The 24,584-nt window shown below is 51.2% G+C and overlaps 1 protein-coding gene across 13 annotated transcripts in view; it reads right to left on the bottom strand.

Annotated features, from left to right (window-relative positions):
- The window catches only part of CTIF (cap binding complex dependent translation initiation factor), a 302,947-nt gene that overhangs the window by 177,672 nt on the left and 100,691 nt on the right, over nucleotides 1–24,584 (bottom strand). For all 13 annotated transcript variants that reach the window (XM_082354569.1, XM_082354577.1, XM_082354567.1 and 10 more), the window contains 3 exons: nucleotides 17,034–17,107; nucleotides 15,921–16,025; nucleotides 9,337–9,412 (listed from right to left, as the gene is read on the bottom strand). In XM_082354569.1, coding sequence (XP_082210695.1) covers nucleotides 9,337–9,412; nucleotides 15,921–16,025; nucleotides 17,034–17,107 — 255 coding nt within the window. The remainder of the gene's footprint in view (nucleotides 1–9,336; nucleotides 9,413–15,920; nucleotides 16,026–17,033; nucleotides 17,108–24,584) is intronic.

Genomic DNA, 24,584 nt, shown 5'->3' on the forward strand with positions numbered 1-24,584 from the left:
TTTTTATCCTGAGGGAGGGAGCACTGGGTGGTGGGAGGGTGGCCAGAGAGCAGAGGGGCTCTCCTAGGTGAGCACTCCTCCTCAGAGCCGGGGCAGGATCTGGAGTCAGCAGGGGTTGGGGGGAGGCCCCTGGAAACCTTTCCGATTAGAAAAAAGGAAAAACATCTCTTCCTCTGTCAAAGGTGTCAGTAGGGGCTCCTCTCTCCCTCGCCCCACCCCCTCCTCCTCTCTTTCCATTTTTAGTGCCTACAGCAGTAGAGAAAAAAAAAAAAAAAAGAAAGATGTCCATTTTCTTGTTCTTGCTTATTAAGGAAATGACATTCACCCCTAACTTGCTGTACGTGACTACAGTCACCTAGAATTAGAAAATGGTTTTCCATCACCTCTTCCTCCCCGTCACTCCTTACAAAGGAGCACCAGGCTGCCTGAATTCCAATCCCACTCCCCCATTTGTAAGCTATGTGATTTGAGGCAGGTATTTGATCTCGGTTTTTTTGTCTGCAAGATGACGATAATAGTAGTACCTACACTCTACAGGGCAGTTACGAGAATTCAGAGATGATACATGCAGACACGTAGCTCAGATGGTACGCGATTTACGTGAGCCCCTGTGAAGGACTGTGGGGTGCTGGGGGTGAGTCCCTCTGGGATAGGAGCAAGTCAGGGCTCATTTAGTCATTCACCTAATATTTAATGAGCACCTATATGAGCCCGCATGGAACGTAACATTCCAGTGGAGAAGGCAGACCACAAAAATAAAGCATGTGTGTGATGAGCACTATGGAGAAAAATTAAGTGGGGGTGGGCGGGAACGGGGAGTACGGAACGGGGTGTTCAAAAGGCTTTACTGAGAAGGTGACATCTGACCAGAGGCAGCATCGTCTGTAAAAGGAGATCAGTAACAGCACACCCTCCACAGGGGCAAGGTGAGGATAAGTAAGATAAGCACCGTCACAGTTCCTGGAGCCTGGAAGGCACTCAGCCAGTGTTTGCACTGCGTTGTAGTCATTCATTGCTAGATGCTCATTATAGGGACATTAGGAGAATTGCATGTCCTGGTTCACTGAAAAGGCAGCGGCCCCCGCGTTTAAACTCAGTCCATCATGACTAAGACAACGCCTGGTCCACAGAAAGATGCCCAGTCAATCCTGGTGGACTCAGTTAATGAAGTCAGACCGGACCTCCCATGGGACCAAGACGGGACATGAAGCAGGATTTGGGGAAGAGGGCAGGCCTGGGGTTGTGAGGTGGGACTTAGTTTTCACATGATTTTGCTCTTTGGCATCTCAGGATATTTTAATAATCCTCATGCCTGTGAGTTAGCATATCCTGGAAGTTTCCAGAAGACTTGGCCACAGAGCTGGTATAGCTCTAGGGAATGATAAAGTCACTCCTTCCCATCTGGAGGGCTGGGAATTGGGCTTCCAGCCGCTTCAATCCACTGCGGGGCAGCCCCTTCCCACCAACCTTGAGTCCACACTGCAACAGCGCCACCTGCTGGAGGAACAAGGCTGCTCCCGCATCTGCCACCATTTTTATTCCTCCGAGCGCTCAGTGATTTTCATTCTGAAAGCTCACATGTCCCTCAGATTCCTGGCGCGTGGGGTGGGGTGTTTCTCACCCTGTCTTTATTCGGGGCCAAGCGGGAAAATGGGGTGCTTAACCCCAAGCCTCACTGTCCCCCTCCTTTAGCTGGTCTCCTGTCCTCACTCCGGGTCCCATGTGAAGAGAGAACTTGGGCACATCCATGAGGCCAGAAAGCCCACCCCACTTAGTCATGTTCTTTGTTCAGTGTGTGCGCCATGCCGACCTCACATCAGTGGGCCTACACATTATGTACTGCACTAAACTAGGTCAGTCACCAGAGGATTAGAGCAATGGACCTGACCAGGTCAGGGTGAGCTCATAATTAATTGCAGACAGACACAGAATTTAGTTTCAAAATTTCCTAACAGGAAAGCAAAATAAGTTGGGTTATGCAGTTCCCATTGTCAGACAAAAGAAGGTAGGCGAAACGTTTCTGACAGAGAATTCAAAGAAAAATGATCAAAATGTGTCCTTTCAGAAAGGCTTAGGCAAGACACGAGATAACTCAACAACAATGTCTTTCAACTGGGGTTTTGTTTAAAACGCAGAAGCATCCAGGGCCGTGTGTGGAATAAAGAGGCAGTATTTCTGCAGGGCCCTGAGGAGACGCTGAGGAGAAACTGTTCAAGTTACCACACCTCAGGGGGAAGGAGCCCGGGGTGGTGTCTAGGCTGGAGGTCTTGGGCCAGAGGTGAGGAGAGGGGAGCGCAAGGGGAGACCAGAACCCATTCAGATTCGATTCCCTTGCCTTCACATCGAACTCAGTCAAGTTTATGGGGCTCCATCAATCCCCTCAGCACCGCCTGCCGGCCCCTGTCCTTCCAACGGCAGAAGCCAGCACCCTGTAATTCTCCAAGCCCCACGCCAGCGGGTCTCTCCCCTGCAGGCCCAGGTGAAACCGTCTGGTGTGGGGAAGGCCACCAGCACGCCTCGCTCCGTGGGCGAGCACCCTAGTTGTCTGTGCAGCTGATAGAGGCTGAATGGGTGTCCTCCTGGGAGCTGCCACGTGTTCCCAGGGGTCTGACGACTGGAGCGGGGGGGGGCTGTCCCTGGAGGAATGTCAGGCCTGTGCATGGCAGGGGACACCTGGACCAAACAGGTACTTCCTTCACTTGTGCGGCTGCCTGCTTCACTGCCTCATCTTCTCCCTTGTTCTGGGGAGAAGGCCTGAGCCTGGAGGGCCTGCGTCATTTTCGGGACAACGTTAAGCATCGTATTTGCATGTTGAGCACCAACAAGGCAAGGACACCTTTGGCTGCTGGGGACAAGGGACCTCTCATTGCAAATGTGACTGCGGAGTCTCCATAGCGGTGCGCTGGTGCCCTCTAGTGGGAGCAGATCACGGTGCAGCCATCCGTCCCTCTGCACCTGCCATACCTGACCCTGGGGCCACACTGGGAGCAGGATTACAAATGATGGGGGCTGGAATGCCCACATCACTGCCAATACGGCAGGCTGGCCAACCCCCTTCCACGGTTCACAACAGAGGTGCCAAAAATGCAGGCGGGACCCCCAGGACTCCATTCTAAGCCCAGTTGTATAGGTGTCAGCTTCTGCCCTGCCCTGTGGCTTCACCGCCTGAAACCATGATGGATGTCCTCCTGAATCCATGTCACCATGTTCAGAGACTCCAGCTGCCCTTCCCAATCAGAGCTCTTGGGGAGCAAAGCTAGCTTCAGCTCACCTGAGGCTGCTGAGTTTGGGGATGCTGAAATCTGGCTGCTGGCTGTCACCCAGCCCATCTCACTCACTCTTCCGCCTCAACTATCACTACAGGGAGGCAGACCTTGGGGAGAGTCAACATCACCAGCATCAGCCTTTACTAACCAACTAAACACCTCTTATGGGTGGAGAACTGTGCCTGGCGGATGTGGGTACCTACTGTCTGCCCTGCTGCCTCAGGTTCTTGGGTGGCTCCAGGGGCCTGAGTCCCAGCAGTGGCGGTTCCTGGATTCATTGCCCACTGTGCAAATACAACCAGATGGGACCACCAGGGATCGAGTCCTTGGCTTTGGCTGGAGGGGGGCGTGGACAGGTACCCAGGCATCAGCAGCTGATCTCTGACTGAGGCACTCCCACCGAGGACCACTCACTGTGACATGTGCCCCATGTGTGACTCCCAGTGAGAGACAAGCTAGAGCTCCCAGAGATCTACAGCAGGCATTAAGTTGGGGGGCCACTGGGGCCCTCGGCTCCTGACTCAGCCATTCTTTCAAGCCCCAGGCTGCACACACTGCACGGCACTGGAGAGGCAGTTGGAGCATGCAGGGAGGGGACCAGACTTCCCTCTACGGGGACACTGACCTGGGCAAGGCACCAGCGTTCGCTCAGGCACTGATAGCTGCAACTCTGCGCTACTGTCATCAGAGCACATGTCTCGTTTCTCTTCTAGACTGTGCCCCTCCTGGCAACTGTATCTCATGCAGTTCTCTCTCTTTCTCTAAAAGGCTGGTGCAAAGCCCTTGTCCATGAAGAAGAGTCAGGCGAACAAGTGAAGGAAAGAGGAAATCGGGGCAGAAGCACCATTGCTGACCCGACTGCCTCTTTCTCCGCCAGCCCCTTTGCCCTTGGATGGGGTCATGGGACTAGTTCTGTCCAATGGGCTAAGTACAAATGATACTTCTGGGCCAAAGCATTTGAGACCCAGATCATGACCCTCCAGCTCTCTCTTTGGCCCTGCCAGGGCCACCTGGGTGCTGTGGGTTGAGATAGTACGGTCACAGAATGGAATCCAACTGGACCTTTGAGCCCCCACTCTGGAAAGGAGCTGCCCTGGAGGGTAGCTGGACCCTCAGCAGAAATCTCAGTAAGTGACAAATAATATCCTGTGTGTGAGGCCTCTGAGATTTGGGGGTTTGTTTAATATCATGCCATGGCTCTCACCAGACCTCAAATTCTACCACCAGAGATATATGTTTTGGGATCAGGAGGCCTGTTGGCCTTGTCCTAATGGTACCATATGAAATGCAAACACCCCAAAGAGACGTCAAGCCCTGAGCATGATCAACTACACGTTTTCAACTCTTATGGATAATTTTGATAAACCTGCAGATATTCTGTGATGCTTTAACAAATACAGATTCCTGGGTACAATCAGCGGGTGTGGTGCCCCGCCTCCAGGATGGCCCCCAATGACCTCTCCTCCTGATATTCACACCTTTGTATAGTTCCTTCTACATTGTACCAGGGTTGGTCTGTGCAATCAACGTATAGCTTGTGGCAGTGTGAGAGTATGTCACTTCTGAGATTAGGTTAGAAAAGATTAGGACTTCTGTGTTGGACGCTCTCCACTCTCTCACCCATGATATGTCTATGTCTGTCTATCTGTCTCTCTTCCTTCCTCCCTCCTTTTGGAGGAAGCCAGCTGCCATGATGTGACACTCAAGCGGCTTATGGAGAGGCTCATGTGAATGAAGCTTTCTGCCGGCGGCCAGGGTAGAACCGAGTGCCCTGCCCTCTGCCGTGTGAGGGAGCCGCCATGGAAGTGGGTCCTCCAGCCCCGGTCCAGCCTTCAGATGACTGCGGCCCCAAATGACACCTTGATCACAGCTTTGTGAGAAACCCTGAGCCAGAACCACCTGGCTAAGATGCTCTCAGATTCCTGACCCTCAAAAACTGTGTGTGATAACAAATGTTTATTGTTTTAGGCTGCTAAATTTTGAGCAACTTATTCCACAGCAATAGATAACTAATACAGTGGATCTAGGGTAAGACCCAGAAAGCTGTAGATCTGCTCAGGGACTTGTCTGTTGGTAGTTTTCCGAGGGCAAAGCTGGTTCAAAGTGTTGGTGTGTGTGAGTATCAAAGCCTGTCCGCTGTGTGGATCCTGACGGGGAATGGAGACCAGAGGTGAAGCCTTCCACTCCCGGCACCTCTAAGAGCCGATGTCTCACACAGTCCCTAGAGACCAAGAATGCTTCTGATGGATTGTTCCTGAGAGAGAGAAAACCCTAGAATATGAAACCTGAGTGGGACCTTGGTCGGATGATTTTCAAAATCTGTTTAGTAGTGGAACTATGTCTTCAAATGAAACCGTTTGTAGAAGACTGGTTTAGAGACACGGGCTGAGCTGTCTGGGCCAACCTGAGTGGGGGTCCCCTCGAGCCTGCTTCTCCAGCCACCCCCACTCCCCACCCCAGAAGCGCCCCTGAGACGCCTCTGGAAAATCCCAGAGCTTTACAATTTGCAAACCTCTAATCTAGTTCAACTGTGTCATTTTACTGATGAGTAAACCAAGGCCCACAGAAGGGAGGTCACTGGCACGTCTGTGGCAGACGCCTATCCTTTGATTCTCGTGACCTCTGATGCAATCTTTCTGCGCTCCTTGGGATGCCACTCAGGACAAATGCACAAGGTGGAGATGGGGTATAGGAAATTGCTCCCTCTCCCACCTCCTAACAAAGTGGGGAGCCCCAGAGCCTGTCCATCAGCAGAGGGAGCACCTCCTAGGTGCCAGGCAGTGTTTTCAGTGCTTCACGTGAATTCATGTGCTCAATCTTCCAGACAATCCTAGGACGTAGATACTGTTATTATCCTATTTTACACAGGAGGAAACAGGCAGAGCAAGGTAAGTAACTAGTCCGACTCCTTGGCTAGTCAGTGGCACGGCCAGGATGCCATGGTGTCCAGACACCAAGCCCTTAACCCCTGCACTCCGCTGCCTCCCCCAGGTAAGGGCCTGGCTCTATCTCCCTTCCAGCGGGAGTGAAAGGCCCTCTGCTGTGCTCCCCAAGGAGCTGGGAGGCAGTCACCCAACAGGAGAGGTGGTCACACCTGTAACTTCTCCGGCCAGGATGCCCCAGGCTTCTGGCTCAAAGGCCACTGAGGAGTCAACACCTCTCCTAGGGCAGGGGGCTCCTCACCTAGGTCAGTGTCTCTCAAATGTACTTTTTCTATCAATAACGAACACTGTAGGCATTTAGGAATGGAGTGATAAGGTGGCATTTTCTGAGTACTTTACCTTTTGACTTTTGCGCCAGGGCTAGCTTTATATTAGCTGTGAGAATTTAGTACAGATCCAGGCCAGAGGGTATTTCATTAGCCGATACTCCGTGCCTTTGACCTACACATCATGGCCTAGACCCTATTGATTATTTTTCTCTCAAGCATAGGAAAGTTGCAAGAACAGTGCAAAGAGCCCCTCCCCCCAACCCCCGTCCCCCTCACTCAGGCTTCTCTCTCCCTCTGTGGATCTACACACTCATTATCATTCATCTTCTTCTAAACCATTTGAGGACATGCTTGCAGACATGAGGCCACATATCCCACAAATATTCTAGCGTGTGTTTCTCAACAAGGACACTCACCTACCTAACCATCACATAGCCCCCTAAATCAGGACACTTCTAGCCAGGAAACACTACTGCCACAGACCCCAATTCACATTCTCCCACTGTCCAACAAGGTCTCTATTTCTTTCTGGTCCGGATCTCAAAAAGGAATACATATTGCATTTAGTTGTCTGCCTCTTCAATCCCCTTTCAATCTGGAAGATTCCTCAGTCTTTCATGTCCAAGCAGTTTTAGAAGATGGCCTTTCCATTTGGTTCCTCATGACCAGATGCAGGCTGTGCTTTCTTGGCAGGAAAACCCCAGAAATGATGCTGGGCTTTCTCCATGCAGCACATCAGGGGCACATGGTGTCCACTCATCCCACACTAATGATGTTAACCCTGATCACCTGGTCAGGTTGGAGCCTGCCAGGTTTCTCCACCATAAAGTCACCACACTTTCCCTTATAATGAAGTGAGCCCTACATGTGCCCCAGCCTGGTGCTTGGTGAGTTTCCAGTCTGCAAGGCAGGGAGGAGTCCAAACAGAGCCCGGTGGTCTCAATGAGTTAAGGGGACAGAGTTCAAAATTCAGGGAGTCCAAGGCCACTAGAATTTGGAAGGCAGAGTACCAGAGAGGAGAAAGCTGCACACAGAGAGAAATCCAGAAATTGCAGGCCCATGAGTCTTTGGCTGAGCACCAATTTGTGCATGTATGTGAGGAAACTTCCAGGGCTGGTGAAAAGCTACCTGCAACAAATTGATGGAGTAATCCCCTAAGATCACACATGGCTGGAAATAGTTTGTATTCCCAGCTGACATGGTGGAAATACCTCCTAGGACATAAAGCACTGAGTGGCAACTTCAGAAGGCTACTGACCCAGTAGTGGAGCAAACTTTGCTCTAAAGGCTTCCCACCTAACAAAGCTTAAAAAGCAAGCCTTGAAAGGATCAAACTCTTGAAGTAACTTAACTATGCTCTGGAATAAAGTTCAAAATATTTTAATTAATAATAATAATATCCAACACCCTAAAATTCCTAATATCTTGCATCTAATATAAAATTACCAAGCATGCAAGGAAAAACACAACCCATACCCAAGAGAAAAATCAGTTAACAGAAACAGACTGTGAAATGACATGGATGACAGAATTAGTAGAGAAGGACATTAAAACAGTTACTATAAAATATTCCATATGCTCAAGATAGGAGAAAGCATGAGCATGAAGAGGAGAGAAATACCAAAAAAAAAAAAATAAATCCATAACTGAACTTCTAGAGATGAACAATATAATATCTGAAATGAAAAATATACAGGACAGGATTAACAGTAGATTAGACACTGCAAGAAAAGATTAGTGAACTTGAAGACATAGCAATAGAAACTACCCAAAATGAAACACAGAAAAAAAGACTAAAAAAAAAAGCAGAGCTTTGGTGAACCATGGGAAAATATGAAGAAGCACAGCGTGCATATAATTGGAATTGCAGGGGATGGGTTCTGGGGGAGGTGAGGAAGATAATGGCTGAAATTTTTCCAAATTTGATATAAACCTACACTATAAACCTACAGATGCAAGAAGCGCAATAAACTCCAAGTGGAACAAACACAAGGAAAAACCAGCCCAAGTCACATCCCAATCAGATTGCTGAGGCCTTGACTGTTCATTCTATTGCCTCCCATTAACGGGCCCAAGGCATAAACACTCAACCAAAAAGTGGGTAAGTCCTGCAGGGAGCCGGAAGAGAAGAATGGATGCAGCTGACATAGCCAGACAGACTGGGAAGAGAGAGGAAAGCGTGATGTGGCAAGTGCAGTGCGTGGCAGGTCACGCGGGGCAGGCTCGGTCACGGAGGAGGGTTTGCTGCTCCCCTCCTCTGCAGGAGGCCGAGCCTCATTCCCAGAAGCAGCTACGCTCCTACGGCTTCTGCCCAAAGCCCAGCACCAGAAGCATCTAGGGACCTACATTTGCTGTCTCTTTGCTGAGTAAATCCTCTTGTCCTGGAGCCCGGCCCGATTCAGGGAAAGGAGTCCAATCAATGACAAAACCAGTAAGCACAGCAGACACCTGGAGGCTGGCGGGACAACTCCACTTTTCAAAGGCCTAAAAATAGCCCTGACCACATTTGAAACCATGACAGCCCTGCCGGTCGCACCGGAACACGCTGCAGGTTGCCTCACCTCAGACGTTTCAGGTCAAGGGACAAAAACTTCCCAGTTTGCTGAGTTGCCAGTGCATGGGCCATTTCATCCACGTCAGGTCTGCCACCAGCACCTGTGGCACAGCTGAGCACAGGCTGCCACACACACATCACAGTGGACACCCTGCACCAAGGCAGGTACCCACCCCGGCCCACCTGCCACTGCAGTACATCCAGCTATACCCTGCGGGAACAAGGGCCCAGTGGGAGAGTTTAGGCCCTGACCAGGCCGAGGGCAGGGGGAGCGGTGCTGTTGGAGACTCTGCCCCTGCACCTACCTGCCAGGCCGGGAGGACCTTCTCGATGTCATTCAGGTTGATTCCATCCCCATCTTCCAGCTTCCCTTTTCCACACCTGCACCAGAAAAGACATAACAGCATTGAAAGGACAGCTCATTCGTGCATCCTGTCCAGGCCCAGCAAGCAGGAAGAGCAGGGGTGGTCAGGAGACACCAGGTCCTTCTCTCCCTCAAGGCCGAAGAATCAGCCTGTCCCACCTGGGGGAAATGGCCCTGGAGAAGTGCCCTCCTCCCTCAGGCCTGCAACACAGGCCCTTCCTTGAGGACAAAGGACTCTGTGCAGGCAGGAATGTGGGACCTGGGGTGGGGCAGAGGCACTAACAAGGCATCCAACCCCTAGGGAGGTGAAGGATACCAGAGTTCCCCTTGACCTTTCCAGGCAAAGAAGTTAAGCTCCTTGCCAAGGAACGCCCCAAAGCATATCACAGATCCTGCAAAAACCCATCATTTTGCCCTGCAAAAACCCATCATTTTGCCCGGTGACGCCAAGGGGAAAGCAAATGAACAGAGAGATCGAGCAACTTTCTCAAGGTCACACAGGCCCCCAATAGGGCTTCCTCCCTCCCGGGCCTGACTTTGCCAGTCCAGCAAGCCCGCTCAGATACCGATGTTTTGTCTTCATGTCCTCTGTGGGCGGGCACACCTTCAGACCAGAGGTGCTGACCCCAATTCACTGGCAGAGGCCCACATCTTCCACATATTTGAGGGTGCAGACTCTGGAACTGCAGAGCTTGGAACCCCAGTGACATCACTTACTAACTGGGTGACCCTGCTCAAGTCACTTTCCCTCTCTGTAACTCAGTTTCCTCATTTGTAAAATGGGGATAATTACTAGTGCCTAACATCACAAGGTGGTTAGAAGATTAAATTAGTTAATGTATTGAAGTGCTTAGACCTGTGCCCAGCATACAGTAAACGCTATAATAAAGGTATATGCAGAAAATATATTATCATGGTAAATACAGGCAATAATTCAGTAAAATTATAACAAAACAAACAATAAGGTAAATATATTAGTGCTACTAGGACTGTTATATTTACTGTCGTCGTCGTTATTGTTATTGGGGCAGAGCAGCAGTGCAGTGACTGATTAATAGCATAGATTCTAGAGCCAACACAGCCTCATGCAGGTTACTCAGTTTTTCTGGGCCTCTAGATTCCTCATGTGTTGAAGTGAAGATAATAACAGCTCTTACCTCCCTAAGCTGTGGTGAGTTGCAGATAATACAGGCAAGCGGTTAGAACCAGGATTGGTGTATGCACAGTGCACAGTACGTATTAGTTACTATTACTATTATGTATTGTGATTATTATTGGCCCAGGTATGGTGAGGGCTACCTGATGGGTTGGTGGCAGCATTTTCCAGTTCCAGAGTTAATGCAACTCTCAAATTTCAGAGTGATTAGTTCATTTGATCAAATATTTGCCAAGCCTCTCTTGTGTTTTTGGACCTGTCAACTTTTCCTGGAGTCATGGAAAATAAATCCCACGCGGTTCCTGCCCTCAGATGGCTCACAGCTCTTAGCCAAGGAGCCCTAAGCCCGTCTACAGGGCAGTGAACCTGAGCACCAGTAGGGGGCAGCATGAGATAAGTGCTATGAAAGTCCCGTGGACAGAGGCACCCTGAAACTCCAAGGAAGAGAAACAGGGTGGCTACAAAACCTAGCACAGCTTGGGGGGAGGGGTGGGGGATAGGATCTACACCCCGTTCAACACACGCTTGTGTCCCTGGGGGCTCCGGCTTGGGCTGGGCCCTCCGTGTCACAGCACGGTGGCAGTGCTCGGTGGCGAGGTGGCAAGTGCTCGGTGGCAAGCGAGGACGCGGCAGGACCCAGAGGAGCAGCATCTAGAATAGCCTGGGGGCGGAGGGAGGGGAGGTGGGACGTGAGATGGTCCAGCAGAGAATCTTGGAGAGCATCCCAGGCAGAGGGCAGCAGGGCAAAGGCCTGGAGCTAAGCGCAAGCGTGTTGCCAGCAAGGAGGGCAGGGTTCTTGTGGCTGAAGAGGGGTGGGGGGAGGGGGCCAGGGGGCAAGATGGCGCTGGAAGACCAGGGTTGGGAGCTTGGGTTCTGGCCGGTGGAGATGGGGAGGGAGGGGTGTAAGGGGACTTCTTGCCCCTTCAGCCTCCACCCTGGTGGTGATGTGCAGGGCTGCAGAGGAGGTGGAGAGAGGTCTGGAAACATCCAGCTGCCCTTCAACTAACAAATCTGCCTGGTAGAGACAGGCTGGCCCGTGAAGACACCGACTGCTCACAGTCATCTGTGTTCCCTGCGTGCCCTGGCAGCGGGGGAGGAGGGAACTGGGGCCCCTGGGGCTGACACCCCTCCCCCAGGTCACGTGAACATGTAACACACCTCTGGCTCCAACCACCCTCGGGCACCAGCCTAGCACATCATGGCACAGCCTTTCAGTCTCACCTCATCAGCCCCTGGGGTCGGCAAGGAGGGCTGCTGTCCCCCTAGGCCCGCCCTGTCGGGGGCTCAGAACTCCCTGGAGGGAAGGCAGGCAGGTTCCAAGGGCAGAAGGTTGCTACAGACCAGCTGAGTCGCTGCTGCCAACAGGGTTTCCAAGGTAACAGCCTCCTCTGATTTCTGTCCCTCCGTGGAAACACGGGCTGCGGAAAGCCTTGGCAACCGAGTGGTACCCTACTTCCAAGGGCTGCTGCCGTGGCTGGGCATGTGGAGTCCATCCCCAGAAAGGCCGGACTCCAAGGGTGACACAGTTCTTGGCTTAGCCGCAAGGTGGCCACAGGACGCTGCACCCAAACTCCCCAGGAACCCAGGAGAGATGGGATTTGGTCAGAGAGCCAGGTGTCTATGGGAGACCCCGGGGGACTGTCAGCAAATCTGGCCGGCTCCTCTGAGTGAGTGAGCCTGGTGCTGAGCAGGTGTGGCCAGTTCCTCCGGCTCCAGAAGGGACAAGGGCCCTCAGCACAAGGGGAATCCTTCCCTGGATAGTCATTTGTCGCTACTGCCACATTGTATTCTGTTGGGACGTTAATTTGTGTGAACTGGTGCACACGCCTTCGGAAAGCCTGACTTCATTACTCGCTCCCCAATGGACACCTTCAGTCCATGAGGCAGTGTCATCACTTCTGTCCTTTGGGCCTCAGTTTCCCCACTGGTTTTGCCATCCATGTGCCCCCAGGGGACAAAGGAGAGATGGGCGCTTCCCAGGGAAATGCCACCTCTCTCCAGAAGGCTTCCGCAGACAGTTCATCCCCCCACGGTGCTCACTTCTCTACCCCTGCCCCCCGCATTCACTTTATGTAACTGCACACCTGGCCCTTATTTTATACCGTGTACTCTCTGAATGTGTATGCATAGTCTCAATCATGAATGGGTTCATGTCTCTTTTTAACAGTAGAGTGAATAGAAATAATGCTTCTGGGCATTATTCTGGGACCATATTGTATACAGTGTGTGTGTGTGTGTGTGTGTGTGTGTGTGTGTGTGTTCCTCACCATTTGGGGACCCAGCAGGACTCTTGACTGGGCTTCAGAAGTGCAAAATGCTCCTCCCTTTCCCATGGCACACCGCAAGCTACAACTGGCTCCCACCACAGGGCAGATGGGGAGCATCGCTTCTGCAGAAAACCAGCTCTTGAACTTGACCTGCTGAGCAAAGGTCAGCTTTCCTAAACTCAGAAGTGCGGAGGGCACAGCCCTGCGCAGCCAAGCAGCTCAGGGGGAAAACGGCCCCAGTGCTGCTGAGTGAGAGGGTTGAGGGTACGGTGAGCGGGTGGACGGGTGTGAGGCAGGGCCAAGGGAGCCCCGTGGTTGCGACTCTGCTTTGCACTGCCTCCTCCTAACAGGATGCCTCCACGTTCAAGGGCAACTCCTCTCTCTACTCAAAAAAACCATCCCAAGAATTTGGACAGAACCCTCACAGGCAGGAGCAGGACAGTGGAGAAAGGAGGTGTGGGGAGAAGATGGGGTCCCCTGGGAAAGTCTGATATGAGTGATGGGCCCCTGCCCCCCAAAATATACACGTGCACATAATTTTACATGAAATTTTAAGGGGATTAAGCCAATTCAAGGATACTCTTGCATCCTTGAGCCTGAGCACTGGATGGCGTCAGAAGGGCTCAAATCACAGGTCTGCCACTTGGGCAGGTTACTGTGCCTCTCTGAGCTTTGTTTCTCTCATCTCTGAAATAAGGATGCGAGCCTCTCCCTCCCAGGTTGTCACGCTTACATTGCAGTGAAACCACTGCAATGGTTTCAAGAGGACGGTGACCACTGGGTGTGAGTGGGGTGGGCAGAGTTACAGCGGGACAGGTGAGATGCAGGAACGTAGTCCATAATATCAGCTACATTTTAGCTTGAAGTGACAGGGAGACAAGGGTGGGCAGGGAAGGACTGGAAGGAAAAATAAAAGCCATGAGTATAATTAAAAGAAAAGAATGGAAAATAGCGAGTGCTGGGAGGATGCGGAAAAATCGGATCCCCTGTGTATTGCTGTTGGGAATGAAAAATATTCAGCTGCTGTGGAAAACAGTTTAGCTGTTCCTCATAAAGTTAAAACATAGAACTGCCATGTGGGATATTGTGATTTATACTAAGATATATCTGATCTTCACCTCCAGTCTCGGCAAAGAGCTCCTAAAATCTTTGGAATTACCTAAGTGGAGAGTGGTCAAGGTGTCTTTTGTTATGTTAATGAGGTGAAATTTGGAAAGTCCCTAGGTCACCTGAGGATCAGAGCTGGTTGCCAGGGGAACCAACCCTGTGGTAGAAGGATAAGAACTTTTATCCCTAACCTCAGATTTCCAGGGAGGGGAGAGGGGCTAGAGATTGAATCAATCAACAATAACCAACGATTTAATCAATTATGCCTATGTAGTGAGGCCTGTCTAAAAAACCCGAAAGGACGGGGTTTGGTGAGCTTCTGGGTTGGTGAACACGTGGAGATTCAGGGAGAATGGTGCACCCAGAGAGAGCATGGAAATTCTGCACCTCTTTCCCCATAGTGTGTCCTATGCATCTCTTCCATCTGGCTGTTCTTGAGTTATATCCTTACATGATAAACTGGTAATCAAGTAAGTAAAATATTTTCCTGACTTCTGTGACCTGCTCAAGCAAATTAATCAAACTCCAGGAGAGGTTGTGGGAACCTCTGATTTACAGCCAGTTGATCAGAAACACAAGTAGCAACCTGGACTTCTACTGATATCTGATGCTCTATCCAGGGAGACAGTGTCAGAATTGAATTGAATTACAGGACACCCAGCTAGTGTTGAAGAATTGCTTGTGGATTTTGGGGAAAAAATACACACACATCAGAACTGGTGTCAGAAATTAGCCATGTGACCCAACAATTCCACTCCCAGTCAAAGACCCCGAAAGAACTGAAAACAGAGACTCAAACAAATACTTATACGTGAATGTTCATAATAGCATTATTCACGGTAGCCAAAGGATGGGAACAACGCAAATATCCATCAGCAGATAGATGGGTAAACAATGGAATGTTATTCAGCTATGAAAAGGATTGAAGTACTGATATAAGCTACAGCGTGGATGAGCCTCAAAAATATTATGCCGAGTGAAAGAGGCCCAACACAAAGACCACATATGATTCCATATATACATACATACATATATATATATATATATATGGAATTCCATACATATATATATATATATCTCCAGATATCTATATCTATCTATCTATATAGAGATAGATAGATAGATATAGATAGATATCTCCAGAATAGATAAATTCATAGAAACAGAAAGCAAATTGGTGGTTGCCAGGGGTAGGGGTGCGGGGAAATGGGAATAACTGCTTAATGGGTATGGGTTTTATACTGGGGTGTTGAAAATGTTTTGGAACTAGATAGATGTGGTGGTTATGCAACATTATAAATGTACTAAATGCCACAGAGTTGAATACCTTAAAATGGTTAATTTTATGTTATGTGAATTCTACCTCAGTAAAAATTATCTTAAAAGGAAGGAAGGAAGGGAGGGAGGGAGGGAGGAAGAAAGGAAGGAAGGGAGAAAAGGAGTCATCTGTCTCACACCCCTGTGTGTGGCTGGAGTCACATTCCTGTCTGGAGGTCAGACCAGACCCTGACACCATCTCTAAAAGGGAAGGTAAACACTGATGCATGAACGAAGCAAAGAGTGAGACGACCGAGTAAAAGCAACCACTACCCCAGTGGTTCTTAAAGTGGGGCCCCCGGACCAGCAGCATCAGTGGTTCCTGAGAACTTGTGAAAAATGCCAGTTCTCAGGCCCCACCCCAGACCTCCTGAATCAGAGACTCTGGGGTGGACCCAGCGATCCCTGTTCTTATCAAGGTGAGACCCACTGCTCTAGACTATTGGCAAGCAGGGCCACTGTGAGTGGTCCGGAAGGGGAGCAGGCAGTGTGGCTGGAGGGGGCTGGGCAGCGAAGGGTGGAGGGATTCTGGAGAGAGGCCAGTGAACCTGCAGATCTGAGCCACTGAGCCTCTGGACATCAGCCTGCCCAAGGAAAGGCCCCTCTCTGCCCCGGTATAGCCACAGCTGTCCCTCACCTCACCAGCCCCTATGTGAGAGTCCCCCCGCTGCCCCTTACCCTTCACGGTCGATGTGTGGCAGGGGCTGCTTGGGCGTGTGTCGGAGCTTCCGGTGGAACTGGGTGAAGTCCAGCTTTTCAGGCTGCAGGTCCCAGGTGGCACCACTAGAGGGCGAGGGAGGGTGAGAAATGTGACAAGCCCAGTTACTGATGGGGATGAGACACCCCGGCACACCCCAGGCAGGGAATCTCAGAAAGAGGTGGGCAGGAAGAAGGAGTGCCCACTGGCCACAGGCAGGGGTCAGGTCACTCAGAATGGAGCCTGAAATGTCAGCTCTGTGCTCACAGACAACAGGGCAAGTGCCTGCCTGTGTAGCCTTCCCCTCTCTTCAACCCTGCTGTATGATAATAGATGCCTATAAAACACAAGTGTGGGCCTGATGCTCGCTCTACAGTGGTCCGCCTGAAACACTGGAAAGCCTGGGGAGAGTGTGTCAGTTGGGGAAGCAGGAGGCCAGGTCCCCCAAGTACCAGTCTCAGGAGACCCATGGCACTTCCATGCTGGGCAAACCTGAGTCAGAACCAGGGTGAGCCTGGAGCACAGCCAGAGTTGGCCAGCTCCAGGGCCGGGGCAGGGCTGAGCTAAAGGGCCGCCACCATCCATGGTCTGAGGCCATCACTCTCCAAAGGAGTGGACACCATGACAGGAGAGCCCATCAGCAAACCCTTCAGGGGCACCATCCCCACGTCCTGAGGAAGCCTGGCCAATACCTGCCCTTCCAACTTGGCCCGTCAGGAAGCTTCTAGAGTCTGAAGCACTGACAATTCTTCCTTTTCTCTGGACCCCTCTCTGCACCCCCCAGACCCCGCCTTCCATAACCTCTGGCGGGAGGGGTGGGGTGTGCAGCCACAGCTGTCCGTCCTCAGCTCTAACACAGCCTGCCTAACATCTGCCACGTGCCATTCCCCTGCCGCCATTTTCCTTCCTTCTCTCTCTGACCTCCTTCCTCCAGCCTCATCCTTTCTACTTCACCCTCCTGTCTTTCTCTCCACTTCTTGATCAACGAACTCTCAACAATAACTCAGTCCCCAAAGGCCCCTCAGGGCATAAGGACCAGTAAGCTGGGGTCCCAGCCGGAGCCACACACCACAACAAGAGGAAGAGGAGCTCACCTGAAGGAATCAAAGGTGTTGGCAGCCCAGATATCTGTGCCCAGCATGTCCAGAGAGGTGTCTTTGCTGCCATTCTGGAAGAGATGGAGGATCAAAGGGGTGGCATTATTTGCCTGGCCAGGACATGGAACAAGTGGGTGGAAGGCCCAATCCCAGAGAGGGTTGCAGAGGGCCCCCTTCCCCGCCATCCCCCTCGGTTGGTCATCCTGGGCAGCTTGGAGGCTGGAGTGAGCCACTGGAGTGAGTGTCCTGGCTGGTGTACCCAGTACGAGTCAGGGGGACCCCTGGCCTCCCCCAGGCTTGGGCCCTCAATTTGCTGGTGTTTGACAGAGCTGTGTGGTCAGGTACAGGGCAGCCAGGGCTCTGCTGCTCCAGCCGGTGGCTCTCTCCTCAAAGCCTCTATACTAGTGAGCTGCCATCACCACTGCCAGCCTGATGGCAGCGGCTTCTCCCCAGGCAGGGGCTCTGCAGAGCCAGGCACACTGGAAGGTCTGTGTTGGGAGGTTGACTTCCTTTGGAGTTAAGCCCCACACCCCGAAATCAGGTGGCACCAAGAAGCCCCCCATTGACCAGCAACTCCAGCGATGGAATTTCTCTAAGTCAACTAGCTCCAGTCTTCATCCTTTGTTGTTTCCTACATGATTCATTCCATAGACAGAAAATGCTCTACTTGACCCAGCTTCTATGATCTGGCTTCTTTGCCCTTGGCTGATGATCTCTGCAACAAGTTCTCCAGATCCCTATCTTCACTCCTGATGCCACCCATCCCTCACTGTAACTGAGCAGGACCCTATGGGGCCTTCCCAGAACAGATCCTACCCCCTCCCATGTCCTCTACCTGAAGGAAAACTTCAGCTTCCTAGGCCTTCCCCAAGTTCCAAAGAGTAAATGTAATTAGAGAAGTGAGAAAATGCAGAAACAAAGGAAAACAGACAAGCAAGACAAAAATAATAATAGTTTAGCCATTAAACAAAGGCAAGGACATTTAGTTCCTCCTCAAGGGCTATAGATAATACTCTGAGCCAGGTCCTTTGAGCTGTTTTGCAGATACTGAATCCCCCACCAGGTGGAAGAAGTTAACTGCATGCTGACCACAAGCACATAGACCCCAGATGGGTTGGAACCAGAGGTTGGTAATGTTGACTCCTAATTACCTCACCACCAACTAATCAGAAGAATGCCCATGAGCTGATCACACATCCCATAACCCTCCTCCCTCACCCTGTCTTTAAAAACCTTTCCCTGAAAGCCTTCGAGGACTTTGGGCCTTTTAAGCACTAAGCTGCCTGGACTCCTTGCTTGGCGCCCTGCAATAAACGCTGCACTTTCCTTCACCACAACCTGGAGTCAATAGATTGGCTTTACTGTGTGTGGGCAAGTGGACCCAAGTTTGGTTCAGTAACATCATGACCCCCACAGTCTGCTTTCCATCACCACAGTCTTTAAAAACAATACTTCCACCTCCACTGAAGCTGACCGTGTGCATGCCTTATAACCCAGGACTCCACTCCCAAGTACAAACACAGCCAAAATGTGCACAGATGTTCACCAGTATTACACAGCACAGAAGTACAGAGCAGCACTACTCAGAATAGCTCCAAACTGGAAACCACCCAAATGCCTACCAACAGTTGACCAGATAAATTAAGCGTGGTGTGTTCACATACTGGAATATTACACAACAGTCAGAATAAACTAAAACAACATGCAATGCCATAAATGAATCCCACAAACATAAAGTGGAACAAAAGAATCTAGATATAAGAGTACCAGCTCTATAATTCAATTTTATATAAAGTTCAAGAACAGGCAAACTAATCTACGGAGATGGAATTCAGACAGTAACCAGAAGCGGGCCCCAGGAGGGTGCTGGGGGGCTGGTAACGTCTCCTCTTAATCTAGGCGCTGGTTACATAGGTGTATTCAGTTTGTGGAAATCCACTGAACTGTATGTGCATGGTATGTACACCTTCTTCTGTGTGTGTTATGACCTTCTTGTTAGATTCCTGGTAGCATCCCCAGTCTTTATTTTTATGATGATCTGTCCCTGGACCTGTCATTCCTCAGATCCACTAGCTCATACTCTGGGCAATCTTCCTTTGAGATCTTTCCATAGGCCTGGCCCTGGGCAGACACTGAAGACACAAAAGTGGAGAAGTCACAGGTTAGGTCTGCAAAGAATGGTATGGGATGACACACACATAATAAATAATTACAATACAGTGTGAAATGTGCACTGATTCAAGGTGCCACAGTAGGACCAAAGCACAGGCAAATTTCCTGAGAAGTAGGGAAGGACTCCCCCAGAGTAGGGATTCATGGTGGTCAGGAGAGCGGAGGGAAAAGGACGGAAGGGGTCATCTGGGAAAAAGGGCCAGCATGTGGAAAGGGATCCTGGCAGGATACAATAAGGCATTCTGGGTAACTTTAAGGCCTCCTGGGTTTGCACAGGGAGCCCAGCAGCATGTCAAGGGGCCCCCAGGTGGGCAAGTCAGTGGTTTTCAACATCACCCACTCTCAGTCCTGGGCAGGGGCCTACTAGGGGCCTCACAAGTGCTCCTCAATGATCGTCATGGGTTGAATTGTGTCATCGCCCCCTGCTCCCCGACCCCCGCCACCACCATTATTCATACGCTGCAGTCCTGACCCCCACTCCCTCAGAATGTATTTGGTAACAGGCTCATTGCAGATGTAATTAGTTAAGATGAGAGTGGGCCCTAATCCAGTATAACCGGCCTCTTTATAAAAAGAGGAAATTTGGACACAGTGACAGATGCACACAGAGGGAGAACGCCAAGTGAAGAATGGAGTTATGCTGCCACAAGCCAAGGAACTTCCAGAAGCTGGGAGAGAGGCCTGTACAGATCCTTTCCTAGCTCCTTCACAGGGATCATGGCTCTGCCGACACCTTGATTTCAGTCTTTTGGCCTCCAGAACTATGAGATGACAATACATTTCTGTTGTTCTAAGTCACCTAGTTCGTGGTCAAACATCCTAAATCAAGCAGCCCTAGCAAACTGATAATAGTGATCAACCATCCATCACCTCCACAAACCCCTTTGTGAGGGCAGTCCATCACATCCCCACTTCCCACAGCCAGCAGACAACCCCTCTGCGACCTTCTCATGTCCTTCAGCCACATCAAGCACCAGAGGGCACCGGCGTCCCACCTCCTGCAAACAGACAAGCTCAGACTCAGGCTGGCTCAGCTAGTCTCTGACCTCCCCACACCACCTCCCCAGAGACGGCCCATGAAGAGTCCCACCTGCTGTCCTCCCTGTGCCCCCCCAAGCTGGAGACCACGGCCAACATCACCCCAGAGCCTACTGAGCAGAGCCCACATGGACACTGGTGAAAAGAGAAAAGGCATGAGGATGCATGTGTGTGTTTAGATTCTGCACTTACTGAGCGCCGCCCACATACAAGGCACTGAGAACCCAGCTAGAAATAACCCCAGACGAGGCTCAGCAACAAGCCTCTCCCTCCCCCAGCGACCAGAGACACCCGGCGCCTTGGCAAAGAAGCCCCATGACTTGGGGGTTTGCTTTTGTTTTTAATTCTCATTTTCTTCAGGTCGCAGAGGCGGCCAGCAAGCTCTTCTTGCTTACTGCATCCTACTCAGGTCACCCCGACTCAGCAGTCCCTCAAGGTAGAAACCAACCTACTTCGCAGAGAGAGAGCAGTTTGAGGGTGGTTTCCGGCTTCTAATCGGTCTGAAGGAAAAGGAACACAAACTGGCCAGTAGAAAGGTTGAGGCCCAGCCTCCCAGCAGAAGAGGCCCAAGTGCTCGGACCCTCACAGACACCAGGCAGGAGATAAGGAGGGGGTGGGGAGAGGAGGGGAGCGTTCAGGGGAGGCTGAGGGAACAAAGGGCTAATGGGAGACAGAGGCATCCAGAGTGTGACCTTGGATGAGTCGCGTAACCTGCCTGGGCTGCAGCCATAAAATGAGGACTGGGCCCTCCCTCTGGCACCACCAGCCTGAAGCCTTAGGTCACTCAGGTTCTAAGTGGCTGGGAACTTTCTCATGATGCCCTGAGATCTCCCACAATCCTCCTGTGAATCAACCACGTTCACTCGGGGCCAGAAGCTTCTCCATGTGGTGCCACCTGTGTGCACCTGGGTCCACCCACACCTGTCCAGTCCCGCTTCGCCATAATCCCTTTCACTATTGACCATGACCTCTCGTCTCGGCCTTGCTCCTCTCCTGCTCCCTCCAGACGTGCCCCATCCTTCAGCGCTTGGCTCCAGAAAACTCCTCCAACCTCCCAAACTGCAGTCACCTCCCTCTGCCCTGAACTTAGCACCTGCGTGGGTGACCTGTGGCCGCAGAGCCCACAGGCGGCAGTCCTCACTCCGTCTTACCGTCACTCCCTCCTGCTCCAGGGCAGGGACCTGGGATGGCAGAGACCTCTCCGGGTGCCCCAGCACTCTATGCCCAGTGCCCAGGAAGTGTCTGCTGAGTTGACAAACACTTCAAGAGACCTTCACTGTCTTCCTTAAACATGTTGCCATAATGAGCCATGTGACCTCAGCAAAGTTACTTCACCAATTTGGACTTCAGATTCTTCATATTTAAATAAAGAGATCTCCGAAAGTGAAGTGCCATATCCTGTAGATGCATTTCTTCTGATTGGCACGTGTGCTGCCACCACACCCTCCCTCACCAGGGGCAGACATCACTAATCAATTATGGCACAATTTACAGTCTTCTAGGATCAGCCCCTCCCTCCCTTCCTTCTTTGAGTTGTCTCATCACCCTACCCATCCCAACTCCTGGTGCCCTGCTTGCTTCAAATGCCACTTTGAAATTGCAGGTGGCTAGAGAGACTCACTTTCTATCTAGGAGACAGGCCCCCACCCTCCTGAGATGTTAAGTGGCTTGTTCACAACACCCTTCCCAGGCCTCAAAGATGATTACCAATAGGTATAGCATTTCAAAATGACTTCTAAAGCAAAGGTCAAAAAAAAAAAAATCAAACAAACAAACTAAACCTTGCTTCCAAAGCACACGTCTGAGACCTCACCTGGAGTGAAGTTCAATTCCTCCTTCAGGATAGTAACACGAAGTCTCTCCCTAATCCCTGACCCTTTAAATACACAACTCACTCTGGCACTTACAAATTCAGCTTACGTGGAGTGGACCATTGCTTAGTCATCACTCTCTTATACCCATAAGGATGTTAATCTCCCCAAGTAAGTTTTTTTTTTTTTCCAAAAAATTTTTATTGTGGTAAAATGCACATAACATAAAATTTACCATCTTAACCGTTTTAAGCGTACAGTTCAGTGGTACTAAACATATTTATAATATTGTGTAACCATCACCACCATCCATTCCCATAACTCCTTTCACCTTGTAAAACTGAAAGCGTATACCCATTAAATACCAACTCCCCATTTCTGCTCCCCCCAGCCCTGGCAACCACTATCCTATCTTCTGTCTCTATGATTTTTGACAACTCTCAGTACTTCATACAAGTGGAATCACACAGTATTTGTCTTTTTGTGACTGGCTTACTTCACTTGGCATAAGGTCCTCAAGGTTCATCCATGACCCCAATTAGACTAAATTTAAGCTCCTGGACCACAGCTGCTTTCTGTTCTTGTGTCCCCAAAGTGGTCAAGCCGGACACACAGTAGGTCCACCTCAGATGCCTGCCAACTGATTAAAGAGACTCTACCCTGAGAGGTAGAGGCCCTGCTGCCTCTGTGCCTGAAAGACTGATTCACAGATTAGGATGTCAAGATGGATTCACCAACCTAGGATCTGAGGTCCCTAAAGAGTGAGGAATGCAGGATGCAGAGAGAGAACAACCATGAAAAAAGGACGGGAAGGTCACAGCTAAACCCAGGACCGCAAGCACCTCACAGGCACGAGCACAATTCACCTTAAAAGCAGCTCAAGAGCAGTGCGAGTGCACATAAATCTCCCTCCTGGTCCGGGGGCGGGAGTCTTGGCCACCACCCCTCATAGCAGGGAGGGGAGGCCATCTACTCTCTGCCCTGTGCAGAGAGAGCCACAGCTAAGGGAGGTGCCTGGGCATCTCAAACTCAGGCCCCAGCCTCTTCTGAAGCAGCATCCCTGGCATGGGACCCACCAGCCTCAGGGACTCTGGGGGTCCAGGGACAAGGCCCCACTGGCTGATGAGTGGGAAAGAGTGACAGAGCAGCAGTTGCTGGAGGGGATGCCCCAGGCATTTGCAGCAGGAGACACTCTGTAAAGAGAGGGCCCCCCCTCCCTGCATGTGCAGATCAACCTCGAGGAGCTGGTACCATCTCCGATCGGAGGTGAGAAGCATTTTTTCAGTACTTCATAGTTTATAGACCCTCTCCACACATTTTTCCTCATTGAAGCCTACGACTCTCACCCATCCTCGCAGGAGCCCAGAGAACTTATTCCTGAGCCGATGGAGTGTGTGTGTGTGTGGGGGGGTATTGTGTGTGTGTGGGTGTGTGTGGGGTGTGTGTGTGTGGGGGTGGGTGGGGTGTGTGTGTGGGGAGGTGTTGTGTGTGTGTGTGTGTGGTGTGTGTGTGTGTTGTGGGTGTGTGTGTGTGGGGGTGTTGTGTGTGTGTGTTGTGTGTGTGTTGGGGTGTTGTGTGTGTGTGTTGTGTGTGTGTGTTGTGTGTGGGGGTGGGGTGTGTGTGTTGTGTGTGTGGTGTGTGTGTGTGTGGGGGTGTTGTGTGTGTGGGTGTGTGTGTGTGTGTGGGTGGGGTGTGTGTGTGTAGGGTGTGTGGGTGCGGGTGTATGTGGGGAGGTGTTGTGTGTGTGTGTGTGTTGTGTGTGTGTGTATGGGGGGGGTGTTGTGTGTGTGTGTGGGGGGGTGTTGTGTGTGTGTGTGTGTGAACCCTACCTTAAATGCTGGAAAACTCCAAAACCACTGCGGTTCCCAGCAAGCACCTGGCTCCTCAACCCTCCCCCCATCCCCCTGCCATCAGCTCACCCTCTGGTTCCGGTGACAGCATCCCTCACGCAGCGGAAGCCTCTGCTCTCACCCCTCCACCTCCACAGGGCAGGTCTCATTATTCCTCATGCGCATCTACCTCCTGCCTCCACTCCCTCCCCCACACGCTGTGACTCTGATTCTCGGAGCTGAGGAACAGAAGTGCTAGGATGAGCCCCTCACAGACCGAGGGGCCGCAGCCCACACTGTGCACAGCCCTGGGGAAAGAATAAGGTGCACAGCCTCCCTGGAGGAGGCGACAGCACTGGGCAAGAACCAGGACCCTCGGGCCGCTGAACAGGATGTGGCTGAGGGCTGTGGGCAAGCCTGCGGCCTCTCTTGCTGAATACAGTAGGAGGGTGAGCCCCAGCAAGGCCAGTGTTGTAACGGGGAGGGGGAAAGTGTCTGGAGAAGTCCACAGTGAAAATCTTGGTCACGGAGATGACTTACTTATCGTTGCTCCATTTGACATGATGACTGCAGCACATAACAAGAATCTGGACATCTCCTTAGAGTTTGTGGCAATGGGATGTGACCGGCATATAATCACTGCATGTAACCTTTTACCAACAGGGGCTGGAGAAGGGGCCTAGCTCTTGGAAACAAAA

The sequence above is a fragment of the Balaenoptera borealis genome, assembly GCF_965194805.1.
Source record: "Balaenoptera borealis genome assembly, chromosome: 14".
NCBI classification, from domain to species: Eukaryota; Metazoa; Chordata; class Mammalia; order Artiodactyla; family Balaenopteridae; genus Balaenoptera; species Balaenoptera borealis.